The sequence below is a fragment of the Notolabrus celidotus genome, chromosome 20 (assembly GCF_009762535.1).
Source record: "Notolabrus celidotus isolate fNotCel1 chromosome 20, fNotCel1.pri, whole genome shotgun sequence".
Classification (NCBI taxonomy): Eukaryota; Metazoa; Chordata; class Actinopteri; order Labriformes; family Labridae; genus Notolabrus; species Notolabrus celidotus.
The window spans coordinates 27,790,023-27,817,764 of NC_048291.1; the positions used below are offsets into that span (position 1 = coordinate 27,790,023).

The following is a 27,742-nucleotide window of genomic DNA, read 5'->3' on the forward strand; positions in this document are numbered from 1 at the left end:
TTATCTGCTCACGACTTTAGCTGCTTGTAAGTCTACAAACTTTATTTAACTACATCTCCAAATCACTGTATTGTTGTATCTGTGGAAGCTCCAGATATCAGATTACTGAACATCCAGTCTCTATCTGCAGCCTCGTTAATGGAAGCCCTGAGAGGTTCTGTTATAAAGACACAAACTCTCATTTTAATGTGTTCAATTATTCAATATTAGTAAAAATTGATCTCTTTTTTTCTGAATGGTTTAACCCATCACATTCTGCAGCGCGGGCACACCGCTCGTGCGTCGTGCTCGCGCGCCTCAGTGTGCGCGCAGGACCCGTCCCTGCAGCGGAGAGCAGCAGCGCATCCATCCTGCCGCGGAGCCGGGAGCGTGGAGCCGCGAGGAGCGCACTCACACACACACACTCACACACACACGGAGAGGGAGAGAGAGAGAGAGAGAGAGAGAGAGAGAGAGAGAGAGAGAGAGAGAGAGAGAGAGAGAGAGAGCCACAGAAGATGGACGGAGTGGTATCGTTCGGAGCGGGCCGAGCCGGGGCCACTATCGACCCCATAGCCTTCGCCAAACAGCCGACCACCATCCTCAGAGTCCTGTCCTGGGTGAGAGCTGCATTTTACCGTACTGCTGTTTGCCTGTGTGTGTGTGAGAAGGGGGGTCCTCTGTGTTGTCGTTGCTGCGCGAGACCCGTGATGTGCTCTCACTGCGAAAATAGACTCCACAGATCCAGGTCCAGGCTCCCTGATGCGCAGGGTGTGTAAAATAAACAGGGACGGGGTGAATTGTGTAGAAATGCAGCGTGCAGGGTGTAACCAGGGCCTGGTGTCTGTCTGACACCCTGACCGTGAAACTGATCTCACAACAGAGGGTTTCCTGAGCCAAACACCGAGCCTGGTTTGATAATGATGCTTTATAGGAACAGCCACAGATGTTCAATGAGCTGGATGTGTCGGAAAAAATCAGATCAGATCTGTTTTCATTCACAGCCTCCTCTTTCCTCTTTCCTCTTTCCTGTTCCTCACATCAGCTGTTATCACTTCATCCTTCAAATGTACCTTTATTATTATCACCGTACACCTCCATCTTTACCATCTTCCACATCTCATCCATCCCAGCCAATGATTTAGCTGATTTACCCTGAACGCTGATAGTCGCGCTCATCATTACGCACGCGGGCCGGGGCCACGGAAACGCGTCGTGTCCTGACGTTTGATGTAACGCATCACCTTTGGGTGACTCGCAGAAGGTCTCCTCTATACCGAGGCATCAAGGAAACACAGAGGAGGGAGCCATCTGTGCGTGACACGTCTCCTCACAGACACAGAGGAGTTATTATTAATGTTCAAATATGATCCGAGTGTAACAAACGAGACACAGGAGCCGAGTCTTTTGAGCTAATTACTAAAGGGGAAAAACAAAGCCTGTAATATCTGTCCATTCTTTAAAGCTTCCATTTTGTTGTTATTGAGCTTACAGCAGTGTTAGTTAGAAGAAGTATAATAATCCTCTATACCAGAAAAACACTGAAACAAGTCCATATCAAAGAAACAGTCCTGTACTCTGAACCCTACTCAAATATAGACCTCTTACTATATATGTGTCCGGTCTGAGTATATATGTATCCGATCTGTGTATATATGTGCCCAGTCTGTGTATATATGTGCCCAGTCTGTGTATATATGTGCCCAGTCTGTGTAAATATATGTGTCCGGTGTGTATATGTGTCCGGTGTGTATTTATGTGTCCGGTGTGAGTATATATATGTGTCCTGTGTGCATATATGTGTCCAGTCTGTGTATATATGTGCCCAGTCTGTGTAAATATATGTGTCCGGTGTGTATATATGTGTCCAGTCTGAGTATATATGTGTCCGGTGTGTATATATGTGTCTGGTCTGAGTATATATGTGTCCGGTCTGAGTATATATATGTGTCCTGTGTGCATATATGTGTCCAGTCTGAGTATATATATATGTGTCCAGGCTAAGTATATATGTGTCCGGTGTGTATATATGTGTCTGGTGTGTATATATTTGTGTCCAGTCTGAGTATATATATGTGTCCTGTGTGTATATATACGTGTCCTGTGTGAGTATATATATGTGTCCAGTCTGAGTATATATATGTGTCCTGTGTGTATATACGTGTCCTGTGTGAGTATACATATGTGTCCGTTCTGAGTATAAATATACGTGTCCGGTGTGTATATATGTGTCCGGTCTAAGTATATATACGTGTCTGGTGTGTATATATATGTGTCCAGTCTGTATATATGTGTCCGGTCTGAGTATGTATATATGTGTCCGGTGTGTATATATGTGTCTGGTCCGAGTATATATATATATATGTGTCCGATGTGAATATATATATATATATATATATGTGTGTCTGGTCTGAGTATATATATATGTGTCCGGTGTGTATATATGTGTCCGGTGTGAATATATATATATATTTGTCCGGTGTATATATATATATGTATATATGTGTCCAGTCTGAGTATATGTCCGGTGTGTATATATGTTGGATGATGTGCACCATTGTTGTGAGGCTAGGTGGGTGTTTATTGTGTATGTTTTATGTATGTATTCTTGTACAGACAGTGACAACAAGATCTATCTATCTATCTATCTATCTATCTATCTATCTATCTATCTATCTATCTATCTATCTATCTATCTATCTATCTATCTATCTATCTATCTATCTATCAGATGAATGTGCAGTTTTCGTCTCTCTAATTGAGAGTATATTTAAATATATGTAGATAAATGTCCCCCTACTATTGTTGTCATATAGCCGAGTCATAATAGGGGCGGGAATCTCAGGGTGACACTGTGCGACCTGCCCAATATCAACGATACGATACATTATAAGATACAGTAAAACTCGACCGTTCAGAAGATATTAAGATTACAAGTTTTGTCCATTTCAGGACATGACTGACTAGCTGTTAGCGAGGAGGCTAAAGGCCCGCCTCTTTACCTCACACTAGACGTTACGTTGAGTTCAGCATTTCCAATATGGCACCCGCCGACGATCGGCTATGGTCAAGACACGATACAATACAACACTACAACTTGTTAATATCATGACACAGCAATTCCAAAACAACAGATGAATTGAACGACAATCATATAAGCTTCAAAATGATCTTACCTTTAAGAGGTAAAGTGCAGATTTAATGTCATTTGCAGCACCTTGAGGAGACACAGTGCTGATGTAGTGACTCAAACTGGGTTTAATGTTTTACTGAAATAATAATCAGCACTAACAGGAACATTACTGCCTCCCATGAGTAAGGAGGTAGATACATGGAGGTGTAGATATTTTGCCCAACCTCTGCTTATTGATACAGTTCTGCCTTTTTTTAATCTGCTTTAACAAGAAGCAAAAAATAAAAACACTGGATTTAATCTGACAAGAAGCAGATGAGAATCTCTTTCCAATTAACAACATGACATTTGAGTTCTGGGTCTCCTCTAATGCCAAGGAAACTTCCCTCTCTGAATTCATACCCTGTTTATTCTGCTGCTGTGTTAAAAAGAAAGTACAGTGCTGAAGAAACATGTAAATAAAAGTATGAAGCTGACAAAGGAGCACAGGGAAACTGAGTGGGCTGATCTACACCAGGGAAATACCCCAGATGTGCAGGGGAATTTTAAAAAAGGTAGAGATAAATTGAGAATTGAGTTTAGCTTCCTCTTTCCGTGTGGAGATGCAGAGCTTTTATTCCCAAGCAGCTAAAAGCACCTGAGCGAGTATCTGCTCAGATTATCACCACACGTGATTAGTTTCAATTGTTGACCCAACATTATCCCAACGTGTGTCCCTCCTCCGTCATATGACCCACACCCCATGTGTAGGTCCATGTTTGTGTGTGAGCGTGTGCATCACATGGCCCTATTCTGCCATTGAGTGTTAGTCAGCTGACCGGGTTCAATGGGCCGCTTTAGATCAGGAGAAGGAAGAAATACTGAAAATCAACGCAGATCAGACGGAAAGAAGGGCGGTATTCATAAAAACTGGAAAACAGGAAACAGGAAAGTTAATAGCAAGAGCTAAATCAGCCTGCTTTACAAAACACACACAGACACACACACACACACACACACACAGACACACATACACACACAGACACACACACACACCGCCTCAGGACTGTGTGATTCTTGAGGGGGAGTGAAGCATCCACCTCCTCAGTCAGTCAGAGAAAGAAGAAATTAGGTTAATGCTTTTGGTGTGAGCACACTCAGAGAGGCGCTCTCGAGTGATCCTGACACAATCCTGTTACTGGTGATGTTTTTGTCAGCTGGCCTGTGATTGATTGATTGATTGATAGTTTGTGTGATAAACTGGATCTGTCTCTTCCCTCCCCTTTAAAGATATTCTCCCTGGTGGTCTTCGCCTCCATCGTGAACGAGGGCTACGTCAACTTCGGCAGCGAGCGTCTCCACTGTGTCTTCAATCAGAATGCAGACGCGTGTAACTACGGCGTGTTCATGGGCCTGGTGGGCCTGCTGGCGTGCTCCTTCTTCTTCCTGCTCGACTACAAGTTCTCTTCCATCAGCTCCGTCAAAGACAGAAAGAAGGCCATCATGGTGGAGATCGGCTTCTCGGGTGAGGAGGAGAATGTGGTCACGATGACAATCCATTTCCCCAGAAGTCAGGCGGCTCTTTGGACAACAATTGACTGTTTCATAGTGAGCGTCTGATTTCCTACGGAGGCCCTGAGTTTATCCTCAGAGTCTTTCCAAACAGAGCAGGTCTAGACCAGACTCTATGTTCTCTTATTAACAAAGACCCAACATCAAGACCGGATCAGATCCAGTCCCTTCTTACAGACAGGACTCATTTTGATCTCATCTTAATCCACCATGAGCAGAGCACTTTGCAGCATTTAGCAAGTTACAGTGGCAAGGACAAACTTCCTTTAACAGGCAGAAACCTCCAGCAGGACCAGACTCATGTTAGACACACATCTGCTGAGACTGAGTTTTATTCACTCTGTGTTCCAGCATGGCTTTCTCAATATCTCCTCTTATTTATCTATCTTTTGTTAAAACTAACACACCAAACATCTTGGGATAACAAACCTAATTTTCTCATGATAACTGGATCATTTTCTGGTAATCTAGAAAACAAAATATTGAGCTAGCAAGCTATTTCTCAAACTAAGCTAATATCTGATCATCTGTTCTTCAGTCAAAACAACTCAAATCAGCAGACTAATAAAACGTAAGGATGCGTGGACACTTTGGGCTTCCGTAGCTGTCAGTGATCGGTGTGACGTAGGACTCAAACATACAATAAAGCAACCCTCCTTCATCATCACCCTTATTGATGCTTGATTAGGTTTAAAGGCAGCTTTTAAAAAGCTGGGTTTCCCCAGAAGTCATGCTACACGGCTCGCTTCTCTGTTCCTGACAGCTGCTCTGTAGAGAAATTAAACCCACGTGAAGGGCAGAAGAGAAGTGAGAGTGTTTTCAATTTGTTGAGCTGCAGGATTTGAGAAAACAACACCTGCAGGTCATGCTACCTTTTTCTGTGTTCTAAATAAAGTGTGTCATTATGGTTTCTTTTGCTGGTTCCTGCAGGTTTCTGGACCTTCCTCTACTTTGTAAGTTTCTGCTTCCTGGCTAACCAGTGGTCTCGGACTGCATCTGAAGATCTGCCACTCAACCAGGGGGCAGACGCAGCCCGGGCGGCCATCACCTTCTCTTTCTTCTCTATAATCAGCTGGGTGAGGACGGGGGGGCGACGCACGGGTTAATAAAACATCAGAGAGTGATTCTGATAGAAAAACTAGACCAGGTTTACTGACGTTAGGAGGCGTTTAGTCGGTCTGTTCGGTGGCAGAACATTAACTCAAACCTTTCCTTCACCTTCCAGACCAAATATTCTCCTTCTGATTATCAAGCTTCTCCTCAAAGGTTGCAGAAAGTACACATAGCTAGTGAATAAATGCTCAATGCTATCTAATCCAGGAGCAGATTATGAGACTGTGGGGCACCGATGCATGAGAGGCCTCCTCTGACTTTGTGCCAGAAACAAGGAAAGAAAAGCTGAATTAGAAAAAACACTTGTGTTAAATATCATCAGAGGCATTAAAAAAGATGAGCTTTGTGAGAAGTTAATGTGACTAAAATGATCAGAACACCCTCACTTTTCAATCTGATCCCCAAAAAGAAAAGTTATGAACGCTCCAGAGAGGTCCCGGATTAGAGGCCTCCTGACCGGTGTGCGCCTGCGTCTGATAATCCATCCATGACCTGAGTACTGACAGTAATCCATTTCTGAATAATTATAGGCGACAAACCGGTCAAGCTTCATGCTAAACACACAACCCTGCACCTTCTTATGGGAGGTATCGATGCTGCTGGTTGTTGGAAGTGCTAAAAACTGCAGTTCCTTGAGTGTCCACTAGAGGCTGGCTGCAGAAACACAGGAAACCACATACACACCCATTCAAAGAAGACAATCTTTACAGCAGAAATAAACATGTTTACAGCCTGGTTCAAATAAACAGTTTAGGTCTGAAGAGCTAATTTCTCTATCAGCACACACTGTATGGGGGAAATTTATTTGTAACTCATTATTTTTGAAGATATTTAAGTTACAAATTTGCACAATGAGAGGCTCAGCTGACTTGACTGACAGGCGGGAACACAGGTGTTAGCGAGGAGGCTAAAGGCCCGCCTCAATTCTGCATCTGTGCCTCTTGCTAGGTTGCCAGAAAGTTAGGTTGAGTCAGCAATTCCAATATAGCAACGGCCGATGCCAATATGTTGTTTTAACCCAAATACAACTGCAATGAAATAACCTTACTCCAACTGTTGCATTCCCAAAACCATCTATCCTCAGACTCTCTCCAAACAGAGCAGGTCTAGACCGTACTCTATGTTCTATTATTACCAAAGACCTAGTATCAAGACCGGATCAGATCCAGTCCCATCTTACAGACAGGACTCAGTCTGATCTCATCTTAATCCACCATGAGCAGAGCACTTTGCAGCATTTAGCAAGTTACAGTGGCAAGGACAAACTTCCTTTAACAGGCAGAAACCTCCAGCAGGACCAGACTCATGTTAGACACACATCTGCCTGAGGTCCTGCACATAATTGAACACAATGCTTGAACAAAAAGAATCAGATATCCAAGTTGATTCCTGACGCTGGCAGGATTTATAACCTTAAACACCGAGGTACAACAGTATCAGCCAATCACAGCGCAGTTAGGCTGATTCAGACCTCAGCTCTGAGAAGTTATTTCTTTTAGAGTCTGTGGTAAGTCATTAAGCTGTTTGTGTTGTTTTTGGGGATATTCATCAAGCTATTCCCCGCTGCGGCTTTATGCTAAGCTAGGCAAACTGCCGGCTAATAACTTTGATCAAGCAACAGACATGAGGTCTGTATTAACTCTGTCGTATCATGTGCACTTCACAAACAATCCTCTGTGGTGAGCTGAGTCAGCTTTGTTTCTGTAAACTAATTATTATAACAAACTGATGATTTAAAGACTGCTCTCTCTCTCTTTCTCTGTCGCTCTGTCTCTCTCTCTGTCTGTCTCTCTCTCTCTCTCTCCCTCTCTAGGCTGGTCTCACGGTGCGTGCAGTCCAGAAGTACATGCTCGGCACAGACATGACTCTGTTCACCACAGAGCACATGGATGGCGGCGCGCCCACCCAGCCGTACCCCTCCAACTCCCCAGGAGCGGTCACCACTGAGACCACAGAGACCTACCAGAGCCCGCCGTTCACCGAGAACAACGCAGCACCTACGTACCAGGTTCCCATTTACTAGAGGAGTAAGACCTGAAGATGGGAGAGGAGAGTCTGGGAGAGGGGAGAAGAGGGAAGTGATATAAAACTGCTGTCTGCATTGTAACACCTGCAGTTGTTTGTGTGTGTTAATCTGAGCTGAGTTTCAATAGTCGTTCAAAAAATCGGCCTCTTCTTCTTTTTTTCCTCTTCTCGTTCCCGTAACATTCCAGCTTTTTCTGCACTTTTCTACACCTCTATTCCACACGCCGTTTCCTACTTTAGCACATCCAGCGGCGTCAGGTCAGAGCAGACGAGAAACAACAAGAGGAGGGAATGTAGAAGAGGAGGCCGCTGTGCTGCGTTCAAACACCAAAACATAACAGAGATGAAGGGATGGAGAGGTGTGACTCAAAAACAAAGCAGCGTTAGATGGATATAGTGCAGAAGGCATTCACGTACAGCTCCTTCATCCTTTTCTTTTCTTTCACTCCAGTGTTAAATCCCCCCTTCATGCCAAACAGTACGGGGAATGTGTTTTTTCAGCTACGGGTCTCCTCCCTCTTTCCCCGCTGCAGTTAAAGTGATCATGTGTGTTGAATCTGCATGTTTCCAAACTTAGACATCAACTAAGTGCCATACTGTAACGTGTGTCTCAGACAGTGACTTACTTTAGTAGACTTCAACATGCTGTAAAACACAACGGCGACAATGTTTTGTGACCAAGTGCAATATCTCACATTCTTCTGTAGGTCTGTAGGTAGGTGTAACGTGTGCTGTAGGTATTTACAGTCAGATATGACAAACTGTAGACTGCACTGTCTCAAATCACATACTAGTGTTTGAATTGTACTAACAAATCTCAGGCTTATGTTGAATTAAAGTAGTTAATCTGACTTTGATTGAGCTCCTCAGATACGGAGAGTTGCTGGATTTCCATCAGAGCCTTCATCCACGTAAGCTTAGGACCCTTCAGTATAAGTCAAGGTATTTTTACGTCCTCTCATCAGTGTTATCGTCTTCCTGTGAATCATTTTAAAAACACACTTCACAAACGTTTCTGTAACTTGGCACAGCAGCTGTATCTGGGTACTTCTCTCAGTTTCTCCGGGTTAATCATTGGGTAAACTTTTAATCCACACTGAATACCTTTTCAATCTGTTGTGTTTCTGTGCCAGGCATGGATGGATTACTGGATTGGCTCAGCAGGCACAGGAGCCGCCTGACCCCTCAGGCCAGAAACTCTTTGAATTAGACGACTTCAAAAAACACAATACGTGACTGCAAAGGAGTTACAGGGAAACAACACTTTACAAAGAAAAGCATACAAGAGATTAAGACATGAGAAGAACAGCAAAGAGAACAAAGACTCAAAACAACAACAAAGACACAAACCCTTTAAAGAGACGAGCAACAACAAAGACACAAAATGACGACTAAGTGACTTCAGAGAGAAGCAACAAAAGATTTAAAGACCACAAAGAAACGACTTCAAAGATACTCAAACTACAGAAACATCAAACACCTTAAAGAGACAAGAAACAACAACTTCAAAGACTCAAAACGACAACAAAGATACTCAAACTACAGAGACATCAAACCCTTTAAAGACACGACAACAAAGCGACTGACTTTAAAGAAACGCAAATGATTCGAAACAACAACAAAGATACTCAAACTACAGAAACCGATAACACTTAAAGAGACAGAAAACGACAACAAAGACACGAAACGACAATAAAGTTACCTACTGTGACTCTAAAGAGATGCAAAATGACAAACTATTTGAGACGACAACAAAACAACTTCAAAGATTCTCAAACTACAGAAACATGAAACACAAGAGACAAGAGACGAAGACAGAAATGAAACAACAAAGACACAGACATAAAGCGACAATAAAGTTACCTAGTATGACTTTAAAGAGACACAAATGTCAAACGATTCGAAACAACAACTTCAAAGATTCTCAAACTACAGAAACATCAAACACTTAGAGAGAAGAAACAACCACAGAGATGAAACCACTACAAAGACACAGAAGGACAACAAAGTTACCCAGTGTGACTTTAAAGAGACGCAATTATCAAACGATTTGAAACAACAAAGATACATAAACTGCAGAAACCTGAAACACTGAAAGAGAGAAGAGACTGCACCAAAGACAAAACAAAGACACAAAATGACAAAGTGTGACTTTAAAGAGACGCAAAACGACGACAGAAAGCGTCCAAAAGACAGAACTGAAGAGATACAGACCTTAACGACTACAAAGAGACAGAAGGTAAAAACTGATACAGAACCCACCTCACAGAGATGTTGTTGTTTTGTGTTCTTTAAGTTTGGAGTCTTACTTTAACCTTCGAGGGTTGGGCGGCCTTATGTGTTCACGTGCCAAGAAGGCCGGACGTCTTATTCTCCCTTTATGTCACCAGGGAATGTACGTAGGTGTGTTATTTGAGACAGTCCTCTGCGGGGGCGAGTCGGGTGCCTGTTTATGTTTACTTTTTAGAAGCTGCCAAACTGCCCTCTGTTCTTATTGCTGTCTTTTTATTACTACAACAACGTGTTAGCGTCCGGGTATGTGTGATCGCAGAGCAGACGGGGGGGGGGGGGGGCACAGATGAGCTTTGGGTAGCTGGAGGATTCGGTCTCAGGATGAAGGAAAAAGCTGTTTGTGGGATGGTAAGGATCTCTAGCTGGCTAATTTATTGATCCTGCAATCCTGCCGTTGAAGGAGGGAGGGGGGGAGGGGGGGTTGTTGCCATGATGATCTGGACGAGGTTGGGTGGATGAGGGTCAGTGAGGGCCCTCGATGTAGATACCATATCTGTGTGTAGCAGTGTCTGTGTTGTGGTTCACGTATACTTGCCATCAGAGAACCTGTAATTTAGTGTGCAAGTGTGTGTGTGTGTGTGTGTGTGTGTGTGAGAGAGCATGCCTGAGAGACGTGTGGGTCTGCGTGAACACGTGCGAGTGTCTGTATAGGTGTGTAAAAAGTTTCTGTGGTGCATAAAAGTTATTTTCTTGAACATGTGTCGTCAAAGTTTTAGGAGGAAATCACGTCTGTTACTAAATCTATCATTTGCCCAGAATAGAAATAACCTTCCAGCTGAATATATTATCAGAAATATAAAAAGTATACAAGTAAGAGATTTTTATGAGCAGGGCCAATATCAAAACTTCAAGTTAAAGATGCTTCGCCTGATATTCTTACATATCATGTGCTAACAGCGCCCTCTGCAGATCAGAGACGGTACTGCAGCATCAGGAAAACTGGCACTGTAAAAAAAAAAATTATGATGCATGAAATTGTTGTATAGAACTCGCTATGTATTGAATGCTACGTCATTCTTAGCTTGACAAGATGTTTTCCAAAGTGAGATTCGCCAGACACCGGTGCAGCTGACTCTCTAAAGTCGGTCGCACACCAAAACAAACCTTCATTTCCGCGGTGACGTTTGTGCAACCTTGCGTGTTCGTCCCAAAGCTCCAAGGGGAAACTGTCCAAAGAGATCCCCAGAGTCCAGGACCTTTATCTGCACTTTTAGATCCCACTTTTCAAGTCCCTAAAAGTTGCATTTTCAGAGCGGATGGGTTGCTTTCCTTCTTGAGAAATCCTCTCACACAGAGTAAAGTGCAGAGGAGTATTTGTCCTATTAAAGTAAATCAAAGCAGCCTTGTGAAAGGTTTAATACGTATATTCAAACATTTAAAGAAATATTAATATGTTGCTTTGAGGGTTTTGGTTGGAGAAAGGAGGGAGCTGGAGTTTCACTGGGTGGAGATTAAATCAATCTGGTGCATTCAAAGGACTGTACTGTGTAGGTTTTCATGTTGCAGCACTTTAATTCAAAGTATGTTTAAAAAAAGACGACCTGATGGGAACAGATCTCTGGATTATTTCTTAAATCTGACATTTTATGAGTTCAGCTCGCAAAAACTCAAGATAGGAAATGTTCAAAGTGACGCGTCGTTATTTATGCTACTTAAGAATATTTAAAGTATCTACCAGATTTCATTGTGAGAGGCGAAGTCTGCCACTTATCTTCTGAAATGAAAAACTGAGTGGTTAGGGTTAGGGCAAAAATGGCCTAAAGGTTAGGGTTAGGCATAAAGTCCACTGACGGTTAGATTTAGGCATAAAGTCCACTGACGGTTAGGTTTAGGCATAAAGTCCACTGACGGTTAGGTTTAGGCATAAAGTCCACTGACCAGTTTGATCAAAACAGCTAAAGGTGTAGTTTGAAAGTTGGGAATTCATTTTTAATCTTAAAGGAAGAAACTCAACGTACAAACCATGGTTAACCAGTGTGCTAAAACATGAAAACACAAGTATAGTTCTTTGAATCTCCAGGTTTGACGGTCACCTGTAGACCATGGTCCGGGGTAAACGGGGGCGTTGATCGTGGCGTGAGGTGGGGGTACTTTTAGCGTAGTCTGGGGTACTGTCAGGTCAGGTTGTGTTATTGTTCTCAGTGCTTCAGTCTCTTCTTCAGTACGTGTGGTAGATAAAATAATAAAACAAGCATTCTCTATGTTTTGTGCTCTGGCCCATGTACACTACCGTGGTATTGGTTGATTGTAAAAATAATTCACTATGTTATTGAAGTAAATGGAACATGTGTGTGATGCTGTCTAGGGTCTGGTTTGTCCTGTACTACTAAAAATGAATAAAAAAATATGACTAAGGATTATTTATTATTAACTAGAATGCACCGTTTGTTGGATTAACGACCCGCTCTTAAAGGGGGCGGCCGGCACCAAACTCAGAGTGTGACGTGATCACGCTGAGGTGTAACAGCTGATGATACGCGGTGCCATCAGTCGTGTGAGTTGAAGTATAATTCATTGCATGGATGTTACAGTATCTCCCCCATAATATGAATAAAAATTGAATCCCCCATCAGCCAACGAACGAGTAAATATTGTTTCTGTAGCGTTGCTCTCCCTTCAACATGTTACTTTCTAACTGTTCCTTCCTGTTCTGAAGGTGTTCGAGCTCTTCAGTGTAAAAACACTGTACAGAGATGTGTGTCACTGTCTATTACCTGAATGTCTCTGGACTGAAGTCTGACCGTCACTCCAATAAAAAGAAAACATTTTGGACTGCCTCTCCGTGTCCCTGACTTTGTATGTCAACTGTTTTGTCTTTGATCGACTACTGGAGCTGGTTTTAGGTCTCACATTGAGCCGGATCTTAGAAAGTTTTCATCACAGAGCAGATTTGAAAGCACAGATCTTTGCTAGAGTCATCTTGTTTTGTAAACTAGGACTTCCTGTGATGCTGATGTCTCCTCGTTCCTTCTCTCCTCTCTATATTTCCTTGCATCTCTTGTGGGAAGATGCAACTGGGCGATGCATGGATGCAACTTCAGAGAAGTGAGACGTAGCTACAGAAAACTTGACATATAAGAGTCATTGCACTTTCAATAACCCTGAATGTCTGCCTCAAATCAACAGAATCCTTATCGTGTTATCGTTTCAACATCTTTCATGGCTTCACATCTTAGGAGGTGGAAGTACGCTGTCCATAGCGTCTGGTTCCCGTCCATGACCCCCAAAATGACCAGACTCTGGAGACCCGCGTCGTCCTGAGGTGGTTGAATGTTGCTCACAGCTGCTCGCAAGAACTACCAAAAAACTCAAAATCCTGCAGATTTCTGTGTAATTTTAAAAAGGTTAGAAGCAGCATGTTGTCCTCAGGTGTCATGTGGCTACAAAAAAAGAAGACGTTTTTTTATTTGCATGTTTTTTAATCTCAAATTAAGCTACAAATTGTGTTTTTGTGAGTAGTGTAGTTTTTACGTTGTATTTGGGGCTTTCTTTGGAGAGGATAGGACAACAGAGAGAGCAGGAAACTGTGAAAAAGAGCGAGGAGTGATGTGAGGAATCGAAACCGGGACGCCTGCTTGAGGGCTAAAGTCTCTGGACACGGGGGCCAAACACAAAGGTTGTATTGATAACTAACAGCTGATAAACAGCTACTCTGTAGTAATCAAAGGATGCTCTCTGCTTTAATGCCGTCACCACACATTCCTCTCACACACACACACACACTCGGAGCAAACAAAGATAAGAAACAAACAGTGCTGATAGAAACAGCTTTATTGAAGCCACACAGAAATAAAAGTGAGTTGCTGTTTGATGTGTGACGAACTCAGCGTCCCTCATTCAGACACATTCTCACAGTGGACACACTCACACACACGTGAGCCTGAATGCAAACAGTGTCCTGAGAGAGAGAGAGGATGAAAGGTGGATGTGTAAAGTTCTCCTGTTTCAAACAGAGTGAGCGCTCTGTGTGTCAGAACTGGACTTCTACCGGGCCGAGAGACGAGACGGAGACACACTGGAATGAAAATGTTTTTGTTGTGTTGAAGGAAAAATGAATGAACGGGACATCTCTTCACAATGTCGTGATTTAAATGTAAACCCTCACAGACGTGACCTCAGAGGTCGTCGTCTGTTTAAAGGCTGATCTTTGAGAAGATGATGTGAAAAGAAAACGCAGCGTTAACGGATTTAAGTTCATTTTAAACCGTGAGCAACGCCACGGCATCGCTAAACTAGTCATTAATCAGCCGGTACATGGAATCTAAAGGTGAGTGATATGAACAGATACGAACAGAAACTATGAAAGCTGTGAACCAAAGTTTGATCTGATTCCTGACTCCTCCGTTAACAGTCGGTCCTCGGCGTAAAGCAACAATTAAAAGCAATTAAAACAGCAACTCTTCAAAGTTTAGTGCTAAATAATCCAACTGTTTGTTTATTTTGTCGTTTAGCCAATCACACATAAATTAACAAAATACATTTTGTCTCCTTCTGTTAAAATGAAAATGCAAAGCAAGGTAGAAAATGTATCATTACAATTTTTGCATTAGAGAGCTCTGATTTCAAATAAAGCCTCGACAGACTCTCCGTCGTTAAATAAACTGAAGTGCCAGGTCCAGCTGGAGACAGCCTCGAAGGTCGTGAGTGGAAATGAGGTTGAAATGGAGCATCGTGAGTCTAAACCGTGAAACCATTCGTATAAACCTACCGATGTTATCCCCATTGAAAGAAAAATCACCACACACCATGTTCGGTTCCGATCAAAATGAGAAATAAGCTCCAAACTCCCCGAGGAGATGGTCACACGGGGACGCAGGCTGCTGCTTCACGCCGACAGCTGCAGCAGAACGTTTGCTCCACGTCGGCAAACACAGCGGAGAAGAAGAAGAAGAAGCACATAAGGCTAGCTGATGATACGGCTAATCGACTGCAAAGAGGGGAACTCCTCGTTATCCCTGCTGTGCAGGGTCTTGTGGGAGTTGAAGTCTTTAGGGGCCAGTACCTGTCTGCATGTGGGGCACACCTGGCAGTCCAGCTCGGCCGCTGCGCTGTCCGCCGAGGTCGGCCGCTGCCAGACGTTCTTCTTGTTCTTGTTTTTCTTTCCTCCTGCTCCTGACTGCTTCTCCAGCGCCTTACAGTCTCCGTGAGCGCTCAGGAGCTCCTGCTGTTTGCCCGTGTCCGGCAGGAGGACCAGCAGCTCGTTGAAGATGCGGTTAAAGTCTTCGCCGAGCAGGTCCTTACAGCTGCGATGGTACTGAGCGGCTGATATCACGCCCTGCGGACAAAGATGGAGAGAGTCAGAAGATGATTGAGCAAAGATAACTCAACCGTTAAACTGAGCTCCACATTAACACCTCATGAGGTTACTTTCTAAAGTCTTTATGTAATGAAATACAATCAGCTGCTGTTTGATGGTTCATGTTTGATGGTTCATGCTCAGTGTTCAGTGATGGAAGCAGAAGACTCCAGCCTCATAATGTTAGTGAGTGTCAGGTTAGTACCTGTCTGAACTGAGCAGAGTAGTTCTTGAACTCGTTGAACTGGGACTCGTCGTTGTGGAGGTACAACCTGATGCACTGGATCAGCTCCAGGTTCCTCTGATGGAAGTCGTCAGGTACCAGGTAACCGTTGCTCCACATCTTGGGGGGCCTGGAAGGTGGAGGAAATAAAGAACAGTGACCTCTTAGTACCTGGGGAGGGCAGCATCCACCTATCAAAGGTAAGGATTAAAGGAGAGATGGAGGTTTCCTTACAGGTTGACTGCAGACGGAGCCGGCTCCACCACGTTGCTGTTGAGGGGGATCCCGGTGAAACCTGGTGGAGGTTTAGGGGCGGAGACTCCCAGGCCGGGTGGAGGTGGAGGTGCGGCTGAGGATGGAGCGGGAGCAGGAGTAGAGGCCTTCATCGGGAAAGAGGACTTGAAGCCTGAAGGTTAAAACAGAATGTCAACAAACTTGTGTTTAATATTAAACTCAATTTTCAAGATGAAACCAGAAACCATCAGTTGGATTATTTGAGTCACAAAACAGGGACAGGCGCTCCCTGACTTTGTACTTTCACTGGCAGACAGTCGGAGCTGTACCTGGAGGAGGGTTCTTGGTGATGAGTGCGGGGAACTCTTCCTCCTGTTCAGCCGGAGTGTCCGTGTTCGAGTTTGGCTTGACTGCGGCCTCCTTACTCACTGCTGGAGGTTTTTCAGGGTGTCCGTTCGCCATCGCACTCGTCACAGCCCCAGGGTTTGGTTTGTTCCATGATTTCTCCGGCACGTTCTCCTTCTGTGCCGCCGTCTCCACTGAGATTGAACTCGGCGTTTGTGTCGTTCCTGACGCCGCGGACACGGACGTGGAGGGAGGAGCCGTGTTCTTCTGCTGCTTTTTCTTCTTGGCGGCTTTCGAGGCGGGCGGGTCCGTGTTGGGGGCCGGCGTTGGAGTGGTGGAAGTAGCTGCAGGAGGTTTGCTGTTCCCTCCTTTCACTGTGAGCAGGGAGGAGATATCCAACATGGTGGGCACCGAGCGGAACTCCTGCTGCGTCAATCCTCCGACGTCATCCTCTGAAGACGGAGGAGAGCGAGCGGGCGCCGCTTTCCCGTTCTCCCCTACCTTCTTTTTCCTGCGTGAGGATGAAGAGGCGGAGGAGGAGGAGGAGGAGGAGAGGGGCTGAGGGCCAGAGGAGGCAGAGGAGAGCGGGGGAGGGAGTCTGGATGAAGGAGGCGGTTGAGCGGCGGGTTGAGCTGGAGCAGCATGAGCGGACCAAGCAGAGTTGCGACCGGCTGCACTTTTTAGAGGCCGAATTTTGGAGACGAGAGCCGGGAAGTCCTCCTCCTGGAATTTGGACGTCTTTCTAGGCTGGGCGGAGTACGCCGGGGTCATGGGGGATGACACGGCGACGGCTGAGAGGCTGGGGAAGTCGTCTTCTTTTAAAGCAGCTGGTGGCACTTTTACCACGACAGGAGCGGGTTTCACACTTTAAAGAAACACAACACAAAGTTATTAAAGTCAGAGCGGTGAGCAGAGAGGATGTCAGAGTGTGTGTGGAAACTTACATGGATGTGGCGGCCATGGCTCCTAAAGCAGGGAAGTCGTCTACTTCTGGAGTATCGCTCGTCATTGTTCTTACTGTGAAAGAGAACAAAAGTGTGTGTGAGCGAGTTCCTGCATATGAGGATTGTAGTTTAAACACACACACGGTCACACGTTCGTCTCACCTGGTGGTTTGCTCGTTGGTTTGATGTTTCCTGCCCGGTGTCTTTGCTCTTCTGGTTCAGGCCTCTCCGTTCTCTCCATCCTGTCCATCCTGTCCATCCTCTCCATCCTCTCCATCCTCTCTGTCCTCTCTCCGTCCTCTCCGTCCTCTGAGTCCTCTCCATCCTCTCCATCCTCTCCATCCTCTCTGTTCTCTCTGGCCTCTGAGTCCTCTCCATCCTCTCCACCCTCTCCGTCCTCTCCATCCTCTCCTCTCTGCAGTATTTGGGAGCGCTCCTCTCCTGCACTGCTCCCCTCTCCTCCTGTCTGCGTGTGGCCAAGGACGCCCTCCGAGCAGCTGCCAACTCCCTGTCCTCTTCCTCTCTGTGAAACACGAGCACAATCACAGACGCTCAAACGCTTGAAGAAACCCTGACCTGGTCAAAATCAACTTGTACTGAAGCCTTCAGGGACAGCTGCATACTATGATAAAAGGTTGCTTTGTTATTAAATATTGTCCATATCGAATCTCTGCTTCCTTTCACATGTCAGGATAAGTTTAATAGAGCAGCTCAGGGGAGAAACTAGCATGAGTAATAAGAGAAAGAAAAATATGTGGGGCTAAAAAAGGATTTTAAAAAGCCAATAAAATATATTTATTATTATATATATTATTATTATTATTTTAAAAATTGTTTGTATTATTTTAAATTATTATTATCATTATATTTATTTTTTAAAGGTATATTTTTGTGCATTTTTTGCCTTTAAGGGATAGGACAGCTGAAGAGAGACAGGAAATTTGGGGAGCAGAGAGCGGGGGAAGAGGCCGGGAGTTGAACCTGCAACTGCTGCAGCAAGGACTACAGTCTCTATATGTGGGGCATGTGCTTAGACTACTATTCCATAGGTGTCCCCACAAATAAAATCTGAATGGAAGAACATACATATGTGCACATTTATTCACTTTGTGGACCAAGAAATGTTCCAGAAAACTCTAATCTTTGAAGTGTTATTCTAACACTGAAGCAGAAACCTTCAGGCCTCCTCTCCTCTCAGCTCTTTAACCCATTAATTTAAAGCTCTGTGACGGTCCTCAGTTCGGTCTCATACCCAGCTACAGTCTGGATAACTTTAACACCTGCTTCTAGCTCTCCCCTGCCATCCAAGAGCTCGTACACTGAAGTGCAACCCCAGCTGTGTCATTCGATCAACACCACAAAGCTAATTTAGACTCACCGAGAGTATCTCCAGCTCTTCTGTCCCCCCTGAGGCCTTCCTCCTCTCCCTCCTCGATTCAGACGCATCTCCTCGTAGTCCTCACCTGTCAGCATACCTTAGGTTAGACAAAAATGTCACAGTTACTGAAGAGTTCTCTCTCTCTCATGAACACCACACGATGTTAAACAATCACCTACCGTCATTTCTCCTCTGTTGCCGTGGTGCGTAGTTGAACTGCAGGTCGATGTGGCGGTTCTGCCGGGCCTCTGCTCGGTTCTTGCTGTGTGCTGCGGCCTTGTGGGCCTTGTAGTCGATCTCAGAGCGGAAGGCGTGGGTGAACTGTTCTGAAGCACAGCGGCCTTCCTCGCACAGATAGTGACTCTCTCTGAAGTGCTCGCTCAGGTACAGATAATCACTGTCGGAAGAAAAATCAGAGTTAAACCGGCTCTTTAATATTTTTGCACGTGACTGGAAACTTTGTGATTTGCATGCAAACTGAAATGTGTGTTTGAACACCCACCTGTAATACTCCTGGGAACCGTCTGCATCACAGAAGTGACAGAAGTAGTGATCCCTGCGCAGATGCTTCAGCAGCTCGTCATTATCCAGGTAGCGGTCGTCACAGAACTTGCAGAGCGGGTGTCCTCGGTGGCTCGTATCGTCCGGGTCTCCGTGTGCTCGGTGACGTGCCAGCTCCTTCCGGTTGTACCACTTGCGCTCATGAGAGAAGATCTGAGGGTAGATTAAAGCTTAAGTTCTCTTACAGCTGAAGAAGAGGTGAATCTTTGTGGTGTTAACAACTTTAATCAGAAACCAACGAGTCTCTTGAGTATACCTTGAGATGTTTTGTGCAGAGCTTGCAGCAGAAGAGCTCGTGTCGCTTCCTCATGTGCTGCTCCAGCTCCTCAAACTTAGAGAAGACTGTGGGCTCTGGGCAGCGGACACACTCTGGCATGAGCAGATGTCTGTAAACACACCGTGGGAAAACTCCATCAGAACCAAACAATCAGAAACTCAAACTGTAATTACAGACAATTCAAATAAGCTGAAAATCACGGGTAAAAACAAACATTTCGTACAATAAGAGAGAAATTAAACGTCATTAAAAGAAGAATTATTTCAGTTTAGTTCACCTGAAAACTAATAAAGAGCAGGTACTTCAGGTTTTCTAAGTGTGTCAAAGACAAATCTATGTATCAGTAGCAGGCTGATTTATATGTGCACATAAGACACTAAGGTCAAAACTCCACTGCATGCTGAGATAACAGTAGTTGCCTCTCTGACCACCCATACATATCCATAGCATTAGTAACAATAAGTACGACATGGATCCATGTTTCTCTTTAGTCCCTTATATATCTGTCCCTACTTACATAACGGCCTGTCCACAGGAAATTTAAAGACAACAGCCACTCCAAAACAATATCTCCTCTCCTCTATCCCTCTATCCCTCTCTCCAACACGGTAGGTCTCAGCAGATGTCTAACATGAGTCTGGTCCTGCTGGAGGTTTCTGCCTGTTAAAGGAAGTTTGTCCTTGCCACTGTAACTTGCTAAATGCTGCAAAGTGCTCTGCTCATGGTGGATTAAGATGAGATCAGACTGAGTCCTGTCTGTAAGATGGGACTGGATCCGATCCGGTCTTGATGTTGGGTCTTTGTTTATAATAGAACATAGAGTACGGTCTAGACCTGCTCTGTTTGGAAAGAGTCTGAGGAGAACATTTGTTGTGATTTGGTGCTTTATAAATAAAGATTGATTGATTGATTGAGCATCACCTGTACTGGGCGTAGATCCTCTCATCCCCAAAGTAGATATCATGCTTCTTCTCAGAGGGAAACTGTTGGTAGGGTAGACACGAGAACGCCTCGAGCTTTTTGACAAACACCACCTGAGAAGGACACGACAGAGAGAGAGTCAAAGTGTGTTTACACAGAACCTTTAAAACAGATTATTAAATGCTTATAATCACAGAGACAGACACATAAACACGAAGCAGCTGAGAGGCTGAGGTTGGGCGTAAGTTCAATTATTTTACTAAGGAAAAAAAAAAAGGATCAACTCTGATATGATGACGAGCATAAACCTGATGATTACAGTGACCCTGCTCGGACTTTCTCTCATGCAGCAAACAAAAGGTAACAGGGGGTTTTAATCAATAACCACATGACCTGCTCTTGACCTAATCAATGTGACCACACACTAAACCACATCATAAACCACCTAACCTAAACCTCCAAAATAGATGCTACATACACTACACGGACAAAAGTATTCTGATGCCTGACTGTAACTCCAACAGGGACATTATATTCAAATTAATATGGAGGTGGTCCTCTTTTGCAGCTCTAATAGCCTGCACTCTTCTTGAAAGCTTTCCACAGATGTTGGAGTGTTTCTGTGGGAATTTGTGCCCAAGAGCGTTTATGAGGTCAGGCACTGATGCTGGACAAGAAGTCCTGGCTCATTTCAAAGGTGCTCGATGTGGTTGAGGTCACTTCACCAAAGTTCTTCTGCACCAAACTCATCAAACCATGTCTTTATAATCCGTACTTTGGGCTTTGGGGCACAGTCATGTTGGAGTAAAAAAGGACTTTCCCCAAACTGCTGACACAAAGCTGGAAGAAAAGCATCGCCCAACATGTCTTGATGTGCTGAAGCATGAAGATCGCCCTTCACTGGAGATATGAGGCCTGACTGAAACACCTGACTTCAATGATTAACAAAATATACCTTTCAAATTATTCATAGCTCCTAAAAAAACAAATCAAGAGTCTTAATTTGTTGTTATAGCACTGATTGTTAACACGTTTTGTAACCCTGAACATATTTAGAGACTGGCAGATCCACTCATGAATCACTGCTGTCACATGTTATGGCTTCATGTAATGGGTGTACCCTATAGAAGTGTACAGTCCTGAAAAGATTTATTGAATACAGCAGTTCAACACGTTTTCATAAAAGAAACACCCAAATGTTATGACTTCAGACAACCAACTTTTTATTATTTGCTAAACTGATTTTATAATCCTGACAGGAAGCAGGTAAAGGCCCTTTAGTGAGTCTGTCCAGCTGATTTGACAGGTTGGTCTAAGTCAGTATCAAAAGCTAACAATATGAGTCCTCTGAATGAAAGGACATGATGATTTAGTGGCTGCCAGAAAAGCAAATACAGTTAAAATATGTCTAATTGTTGAATAGTAACCGTGCAGTGACAACCAGCTAGCTACCCGGCACAGGTGAATCATTCATCGTGCTCACGTTGGGTTGTTTGAAAGGTGACAGCTGACAGCTTTGACATTTTACTGAATCACTATTTCATGTGGCATTAAATGCATATAATTAAAAACACTAAAAACCTTAAAAACCCACCTGTTAGCTACCTGAGTGAATGCAGACGTGTACAGTACAGCAACAAGCTAGGCTACGTTGATGGCTAATGCTAGTTTGAGCTAATTCTGGTAATCTTGTGTGAAATATGAACTCAAAGTAGTTAGTAATGTTATATTGTCTTATTCATAATACATGTGTTTACTTATTACCCGTAGAGTTTATTTTATCATACAAAATTACAGCATAAAGCTGCCAGAACACTGCGGCCTAGTTAGCCACACCGGGTCTCATCCCCGGGCCACAGTAGCAGCCCTCCCCGCACCTTGTCGAGCTCCTCCCGGCAGACCGCGCAGTACTTCTGGTCGCACAGCACCCTCATCTTCGTGGAGCAGCGGTAACACACCGGGTGGTCGCATTTTCCCAAGGCAAAGATTTCCACCTCCTGGCAGCACAGGACGCAGTGCTTCTCTGGTTCTTTAGCAGCTCTGGAGTCCATGTTAGTGAAATGTTAACACACAACTTTAGAACTGTTTGTTTTTACAGAGAGGCAGAGCCGAGGACTGCTTACGTAATTCTGAAAGTCTGAGCTACTGCCGTTTTACGTAACTGCTGTTAAGGCTGATCTGTACAACATGTGGATGGAGCTTCTATCACCCGGAGTGATGCTGCTTTACCCCATCACACACCTTCACATCTGCGCAGTCCATCACGGCTGACCCACGTGTGTAACAAGGTGTGTGCCGGTGGCTGGGCGTGAGGGCTGACTTGTTACTGATAAATGAAACTGTACTTTGGGAAACATGTACTTGTTTCTCAAAGTTTCAGTAAATTGTAGTTAAGAAGATTAGAGCCAATGGAATAAAATTGGAGGTGTAATTTTTTTAAATTCTGAGATTAAAGTCATAATTCTACAGAAGCCCTAAACGGACATGATTAAATACATTTTATTTTCTCGGTTTTCTCGAGATCTGGACTTATTTTTCTAAAGACAATGAGAAAAAAAAGTCAAGATCTTGAAAAAATGACAAAATAAAATTGTATTTAATTATGTTCTTTTAGGGCCTTGTTATCAGTCCCTTTAATTGTTTAGTTTTTTATTATTTTTTTGCCTCAGTAAAGAATAAAAATAATTTTGTTACCAGACATTTTTCTTACAGGTGGAAGATCAAAAACACAAAAAACAAGCTTCCTATTCTGAATAAAATTAGATCAATCAATCAATCAATCAATCTTTATTTGTATAGTGCCAAATCACAACAAACGTTATCTCAAGACGCTTTTACAAACATAGGAGGTCTAGACCACACTATGTCAAATTATGAACAGAGACCCAACACCAAGACAGGGTAAGACTCAGTCTGACCCCACCTTAATCCATCATGAGCATTGCACATCGCAGTATTTAGCTAGTTACAGTGGAGAGGACAAACTTCCTTTAACAGGCAGAAACCTCCAGCAGGACCAGACTCATGTTAGACAGCCATCATGCCTCGACTGAGTTGGGTCTGGAAAGACAGATAGAGGGGAGTAAAAGAGAGAGAGGTGATAGTGATGAGACGAGTCGTAGAAGCTGTTGCCGCTGGAGTCCAGCACGTCCGTATCAGCTGGAGTAAATGATCCCATTTTAAGTGGAAAAATAACTTGAGAAAACAGAGACATAAAATGTATTTAATCATGTCCTTTTAGTGCCTCCGTAGCATTCAGACTTTTTTTTCAGTATTAAATAAAAAACAAATAGAAATAAAAATTGCACCTCAATTGTTTTTTTTTAGAATTCTGAGGAATAAGTCAGATTTTTTTAAGGAGGGCGAGTAAAATACTTTTTACAATGCAATTTAAAAAAAAAAAAATAATAAATTTTTTAAAATTGTTTTGCATGCCAACACTTGCAAATGTTTTACTTTTTCAGTTGCCCTAATCCTCCTCTGTTTAATTATGACACTTTGGTATACTCTTTGATTTTAACTAAACATTTTAGAAAAAAATATGTAGAATGTTTTTTAGGACTTTTTATCTCTGCTGGTTCAGCTTCTTCAAAAGTACGACATAGTACCAGTATCTCAGAAATGTAATTAAAAAATAGTCTTATTTCCTCAAAGTATTTTGATAGTAATGCAACATTATCACAGTCATGACTTGTTATCCCAGCAGTTTGAGACACTAAGTCAGTCTTTGGGGAAAGCTACTTATTAATTTGAGTTAGAGCACGGTCACTCTCAGGATACTAAATCTCTCACCATACATTTTCCACTGTACAACTGTACAACCACACATCCTCCACTCTGCTTCCTGGTAATCTGTTAATTATTTCCTTTAACAGAAGATAAAAGCAGCAGTTTACTCAAAATTTGTCATGTTTTATTGGTGGGGAGTTTGTTACAGGGAGGACAGATTTCTAGGAAGTTGAAGTTTCCATCATGAGGTCTTTAAGCAGTGATTGGTTCAGTCAGTGTTCATGTTTGTGTTCAGTTAGCGTCTCTTGAATTGGTGGTTGCTCATTCCCATGACTCTGAACGTGCAACTGGCGATCTTCTCATAGAGAAGGAACATGAGGGCAGCAGTCAGCACCGTCTGCAGCAGCTTGGCTTCCAGGCCTTTAAACAGACCCAATATACCGGACTTCCTATGGAGAGAAACCAGGAGGATGAGAGAGCTGAATGACTGTGGGGCTACAGTAAATACACTGGTTAAAGAGACAAAGAGTATCACACAACAACAGAAACACCTTATATACCTCAAAGGACACCTCATATTAGGCAATGTCAGGCAGGTCTAATACATTAAGGATAAAAGTCATGTGCATTCAGGTACTTACAAACACTCAGTTTGTTAAAATGGGCAACTTTGAAACCCTGAAACAAACCTAGGGAGAGTTGGGGATTTTATGAGCTCCAAGATTCAAACTCAAAGAAAACCTGTGGTCTGCTAATGTGTGTAAAGTCACAAGCTTTTCAGATTAGGGAGATGTGTTGTCTTGTTTACACTCTGTGCCTTTTAATTGATGCAAAGGATGGACAAAAAGTGAATAAAAACAAGACAATTCACCAAAAAGTAGACCGTGTTTTGATTGCAAGTTATCTGGAAACATGTTTTCCTTTTTATGTAGAATTCCTAATAATTAGACTGCTGCAAGTGATTTGAAACATTAGAAAAATATCAGTATTCAAACCAAAATTATAAAACTTAAACCTTAATGTGTGTGTTTGTGTGAGTGTGCACTCACCTCACTCTGTTGGCCAACAAACACTTGATGGTCCTGAGACTGGACAGCAGTTTGGACCTTTCTGTCGGCTCGCTGAATTGACCGAACTTTAAGAATAATAAATGAAGAGACATCTTTATGTGTTATCCACATGATTTCAGTTTTATCTGATGGAAAATATTTCAATTTGTAAAAATAAGAGAGCTAAATCTCTATCAGGAGCTCAGACATGAAACCTACCCTCAGAATAGACTGTATGGTCTGCAGTGGGTATGTGACGGTGGTGGCGACAGCTTTGGCAATAGCCCCGATGATGAAGACCTCGATAGATGAAAGCTGAGGAAGAAGAACAAAAGAGTTAGGAAGGAAAACATCTAAAGTGCAAGTGTTTGAAAAAAACCCTCCTCCTGTGGTCAGAACCTAAAAATCATGTGAGCAGAATTACTGAAGTCTCTGAATATCAGGAGATCACTCATCCGGATGATGGGATGAGCCAAAGGAACGTCCGTCTTACGCTCTTCATTCCTTGAATTATGGGCACATATGTGTTTTTAAAATTCAATATTATGAAATTACTTTATATTTCACAGAAATATGAATATTATTTTTATTGAGCAAGATATCAATTCAAGTTTTCAAGAAGAAATAATGGAAAGATGTTTCAAATTAAACTTTGTACTTTGAGCAGAAAGGTATGTTCTAATGTGCACTGATGTTTTCAGTCATTCCTAACTATAAAGCTGTTTTTCTTCATCTGTAAGATTTTAATAGTCCCAACTTTTGCACATGTAATAAATACTAAGAGAAGTATAATACTGCAAATTCAAGAAGCTTTCAATTTTGTCCTTTTTCTGATGTTTTCTTTCTTTCAGATGTTTGTATTCTCCTTCTCCTCCATGCTTTCTCTCCCTCACCTCTCTGGGCACTCCTTTCCTCAGCTGCCTCTTCAGACCTTCATAAATCATGAACTGTATGCCGGGGTTCAGCACCAGCAGCAGGGACGGGAGGGTCCCGTTCCACAGAGCTCCAATGCCTTCATCACGGATGATCTGCACGAATGCATCTGCAAAAACAGAAGAGACAATAAGACAGAAATAAGTGAAGGGCTAGAGATGGAAGTCATAGCCTGAAAGTAGTTCAGAATAAATGCATCATGCTGTGTGTGGTGAGTAAATACAGAGTCAGAGACTCTGAGCACAATTACACTGTGAACATTTACCCAGAATGCCACAGTAGCTGGTTGGCCGTATGTCAGCATTGCGAAACTTGGAACCTTGAAGCTTCAGCCTGGTGTTGACCACCCACAGAGGAGTGGTGACCAGAACGTTTATAATACCTGGATACAAGATAAGACAGCAAACACAAGCTGAAAATCTTTCTGCTGAATAATCAAATGAAAAAGTGAAGCTGGTGGTCTTCTGATCTGGACTCTCTCACCTGCAGCGATCCCTATGAGTAGATCTGTGGTGGGTGCGGATTGTTTCCCTCTCAGACACACGGCCTTCAGACTGTGGAAGCAGTAGAAGTAGACAAAGTTGGAGCAGCACAGGCTGCAGATGACCGGGACCCAACCTCTGTACAGGGCCAATCTGAAGGGGGACAAACAAACGTCAGAGCCCTTTATCTTCCACATTATAGTTCATAGTGAAACCTGGAATGTGTCTCAAAAGACAGGAATGGTGAAAATCAGCGTGCGGTTAAGCACTTCATGCATGACATATAAAAAAAGCTAAGGCAAAGAATCAAGATTTTTTGGCATGCAACCAAATCACAAGTCTGTTCTTGCTCCATGTTTCACTCACAGTCCTTCTTCTTTCACTATTTCTTGCAAAATGGTCGGAGTCGATTTGGCCTTCCTGTTTTCATCCACTGAGCACAAACAAAACACAAAGCACAACATGTATCACACTGTTTTATATGATAATAATATATTACCACATTATAATTATGGCTGCATGATTATTGTGTCTAACCTTGAAGCCTCAGTCTTGCAGTATCAAGAGGGAAGAACACTGTCATGGCAGTCACACCTCCCTAAAACAAGACTACAGTCAGTATCATGATATGAAACAAAAACCAAACACTCTGTAAATAAATGAGATTAATAAAAAGGAAACAACTGTTTAATCTGTAAAAACTGATTTTGAATTTGAAGGTCTGTTTAAAATAATAAAGATAAAGCCATCAGTGTAAACATCAGGTTGGGTCACATTTGATGTGTTAGATTCACAACCCATAAACACTGAATTATAGAGCAGCAGATTCTGTCATTACACCTCTAATAGCTGTCTGTCATAGTGAAAGTAAAGTGAACTCACCATCGCTCCTGACACAGCGTGGACCAAACTCTCATAGGAGAACACCGCGTCACTCATTCTGAAGGAGATTATAAACTTATTCTAAAATTCAAACTTTTAGTTCCTTCTTTAAAATAAAAAACAAAAAGAAACAGAAATCAGTGAAACTCAAACCCAGAAAGCAGAACAGTTGTTGTGCGCACACTCTTCTGCCCACTGTTATTGATCTCACTTCCTTGTAGCTGGTGCTTACGTTCTACGTGAGTCTACGCCAGTTCACAGGTGCATCATGGGTAATGAAGTTTTCTTCAAGTGTACCAGAATTTTAATCAGGGGCGTCACCACGAATTCAGGACTCAATAATAAGATGAGAAGGACTTTTGACATTAATTTTTTTTGCTGAGAAATCAGATTAC

General features: G+C 43.1%; 3 protein-coding genes across 3 annotated transcripts; 1 reads left to right on the forward strand and 2 right to left on the reverse strand.

Moving 5' to 3' along the window:
- The first annotated feature begins 305 nt into the window (after positions 1-305).
- syngr3a (synaptogyrin 3a) lies at positions 306-12,870 on the forward strand. Its single transcript, XM_034710698.1, has 4 exons — positions 306-599; positions 4,382-4,616; positions 5,594-5,739; positions 7,590-12,870. Exons 1-4 carry the CDS (start codon positions 498-500, stop codon positions 7,797-7,799), a joined length of 693 nt encoding a protein of 230 aa, XP_034566589.1. The 5' UTR covers positions 306-497; the 3' UTR covers positions 7,800-12,870.
- Positions 12,871-13,846: 976 nt separating this feature from the next.
- On the reverse strand, positions 13,847-22,553 carry znf598 (zinc finger protein 598). The gene is made up of 13 exons (XM_034711061.1): positions 22,150-22,553; positions 20,273-20,385; positions 19,331-19,460; positions 19,016-19,227; positions 18,693-18,910; positions 18,514-18,610; positions 17,523-17,658; positions 17,298-17,361; positions 17,136-17,208; positions 16,176-17,056; positions 15,847-16,018; positions 15,595-15,742; positions 13,847-15,368 (listed from the first exon to the last, which is right to left on the reverse strand). Exons 1-13 carry the CDS (start codon positions 22,321-22,323, stop codon positions 14,997-14,999), a joined length of 2,790 nt encoding a protein of 929 aa, XP_034566952.1. The 5' UTR covers positions 22,324-22,553; the 3' UTR covers positions 13,847-14,996.
- Positions 22,554-24,163: 1,610 nt separating this feature from the next.
- slc25a17 (solute carrier family 25 member 17) lies at positions 24,164-27,586 on the reverse strand. The gene is made up of 9 exons (XM_034711387.1): positions 27,348-27,586; positions 27,003-27,063; positions 26,832-26,898; positions 26,467-26,618; positions 26,249-26,365; positions 25,944-26,092; positions 25,270-25,365; positions 25,051-25,136; positions 24,164-24,450 (listed from the first exon to the last, which is right to left on the reverse strand). The coding sequence occupies exons 1-9, from the start codon at positions 27,402-27,404 to the stop codon at positions 24,297-24,299; spliced, it is 939 nt and encodes a 312-aa protein (XP_034567278.1). The 5' UTR covers positions 27,405-27,586; the 3' UTR covers positions 24,164-24,296.
- Positions 27,587-27,742: the final 156 nt, after the last annotated feature.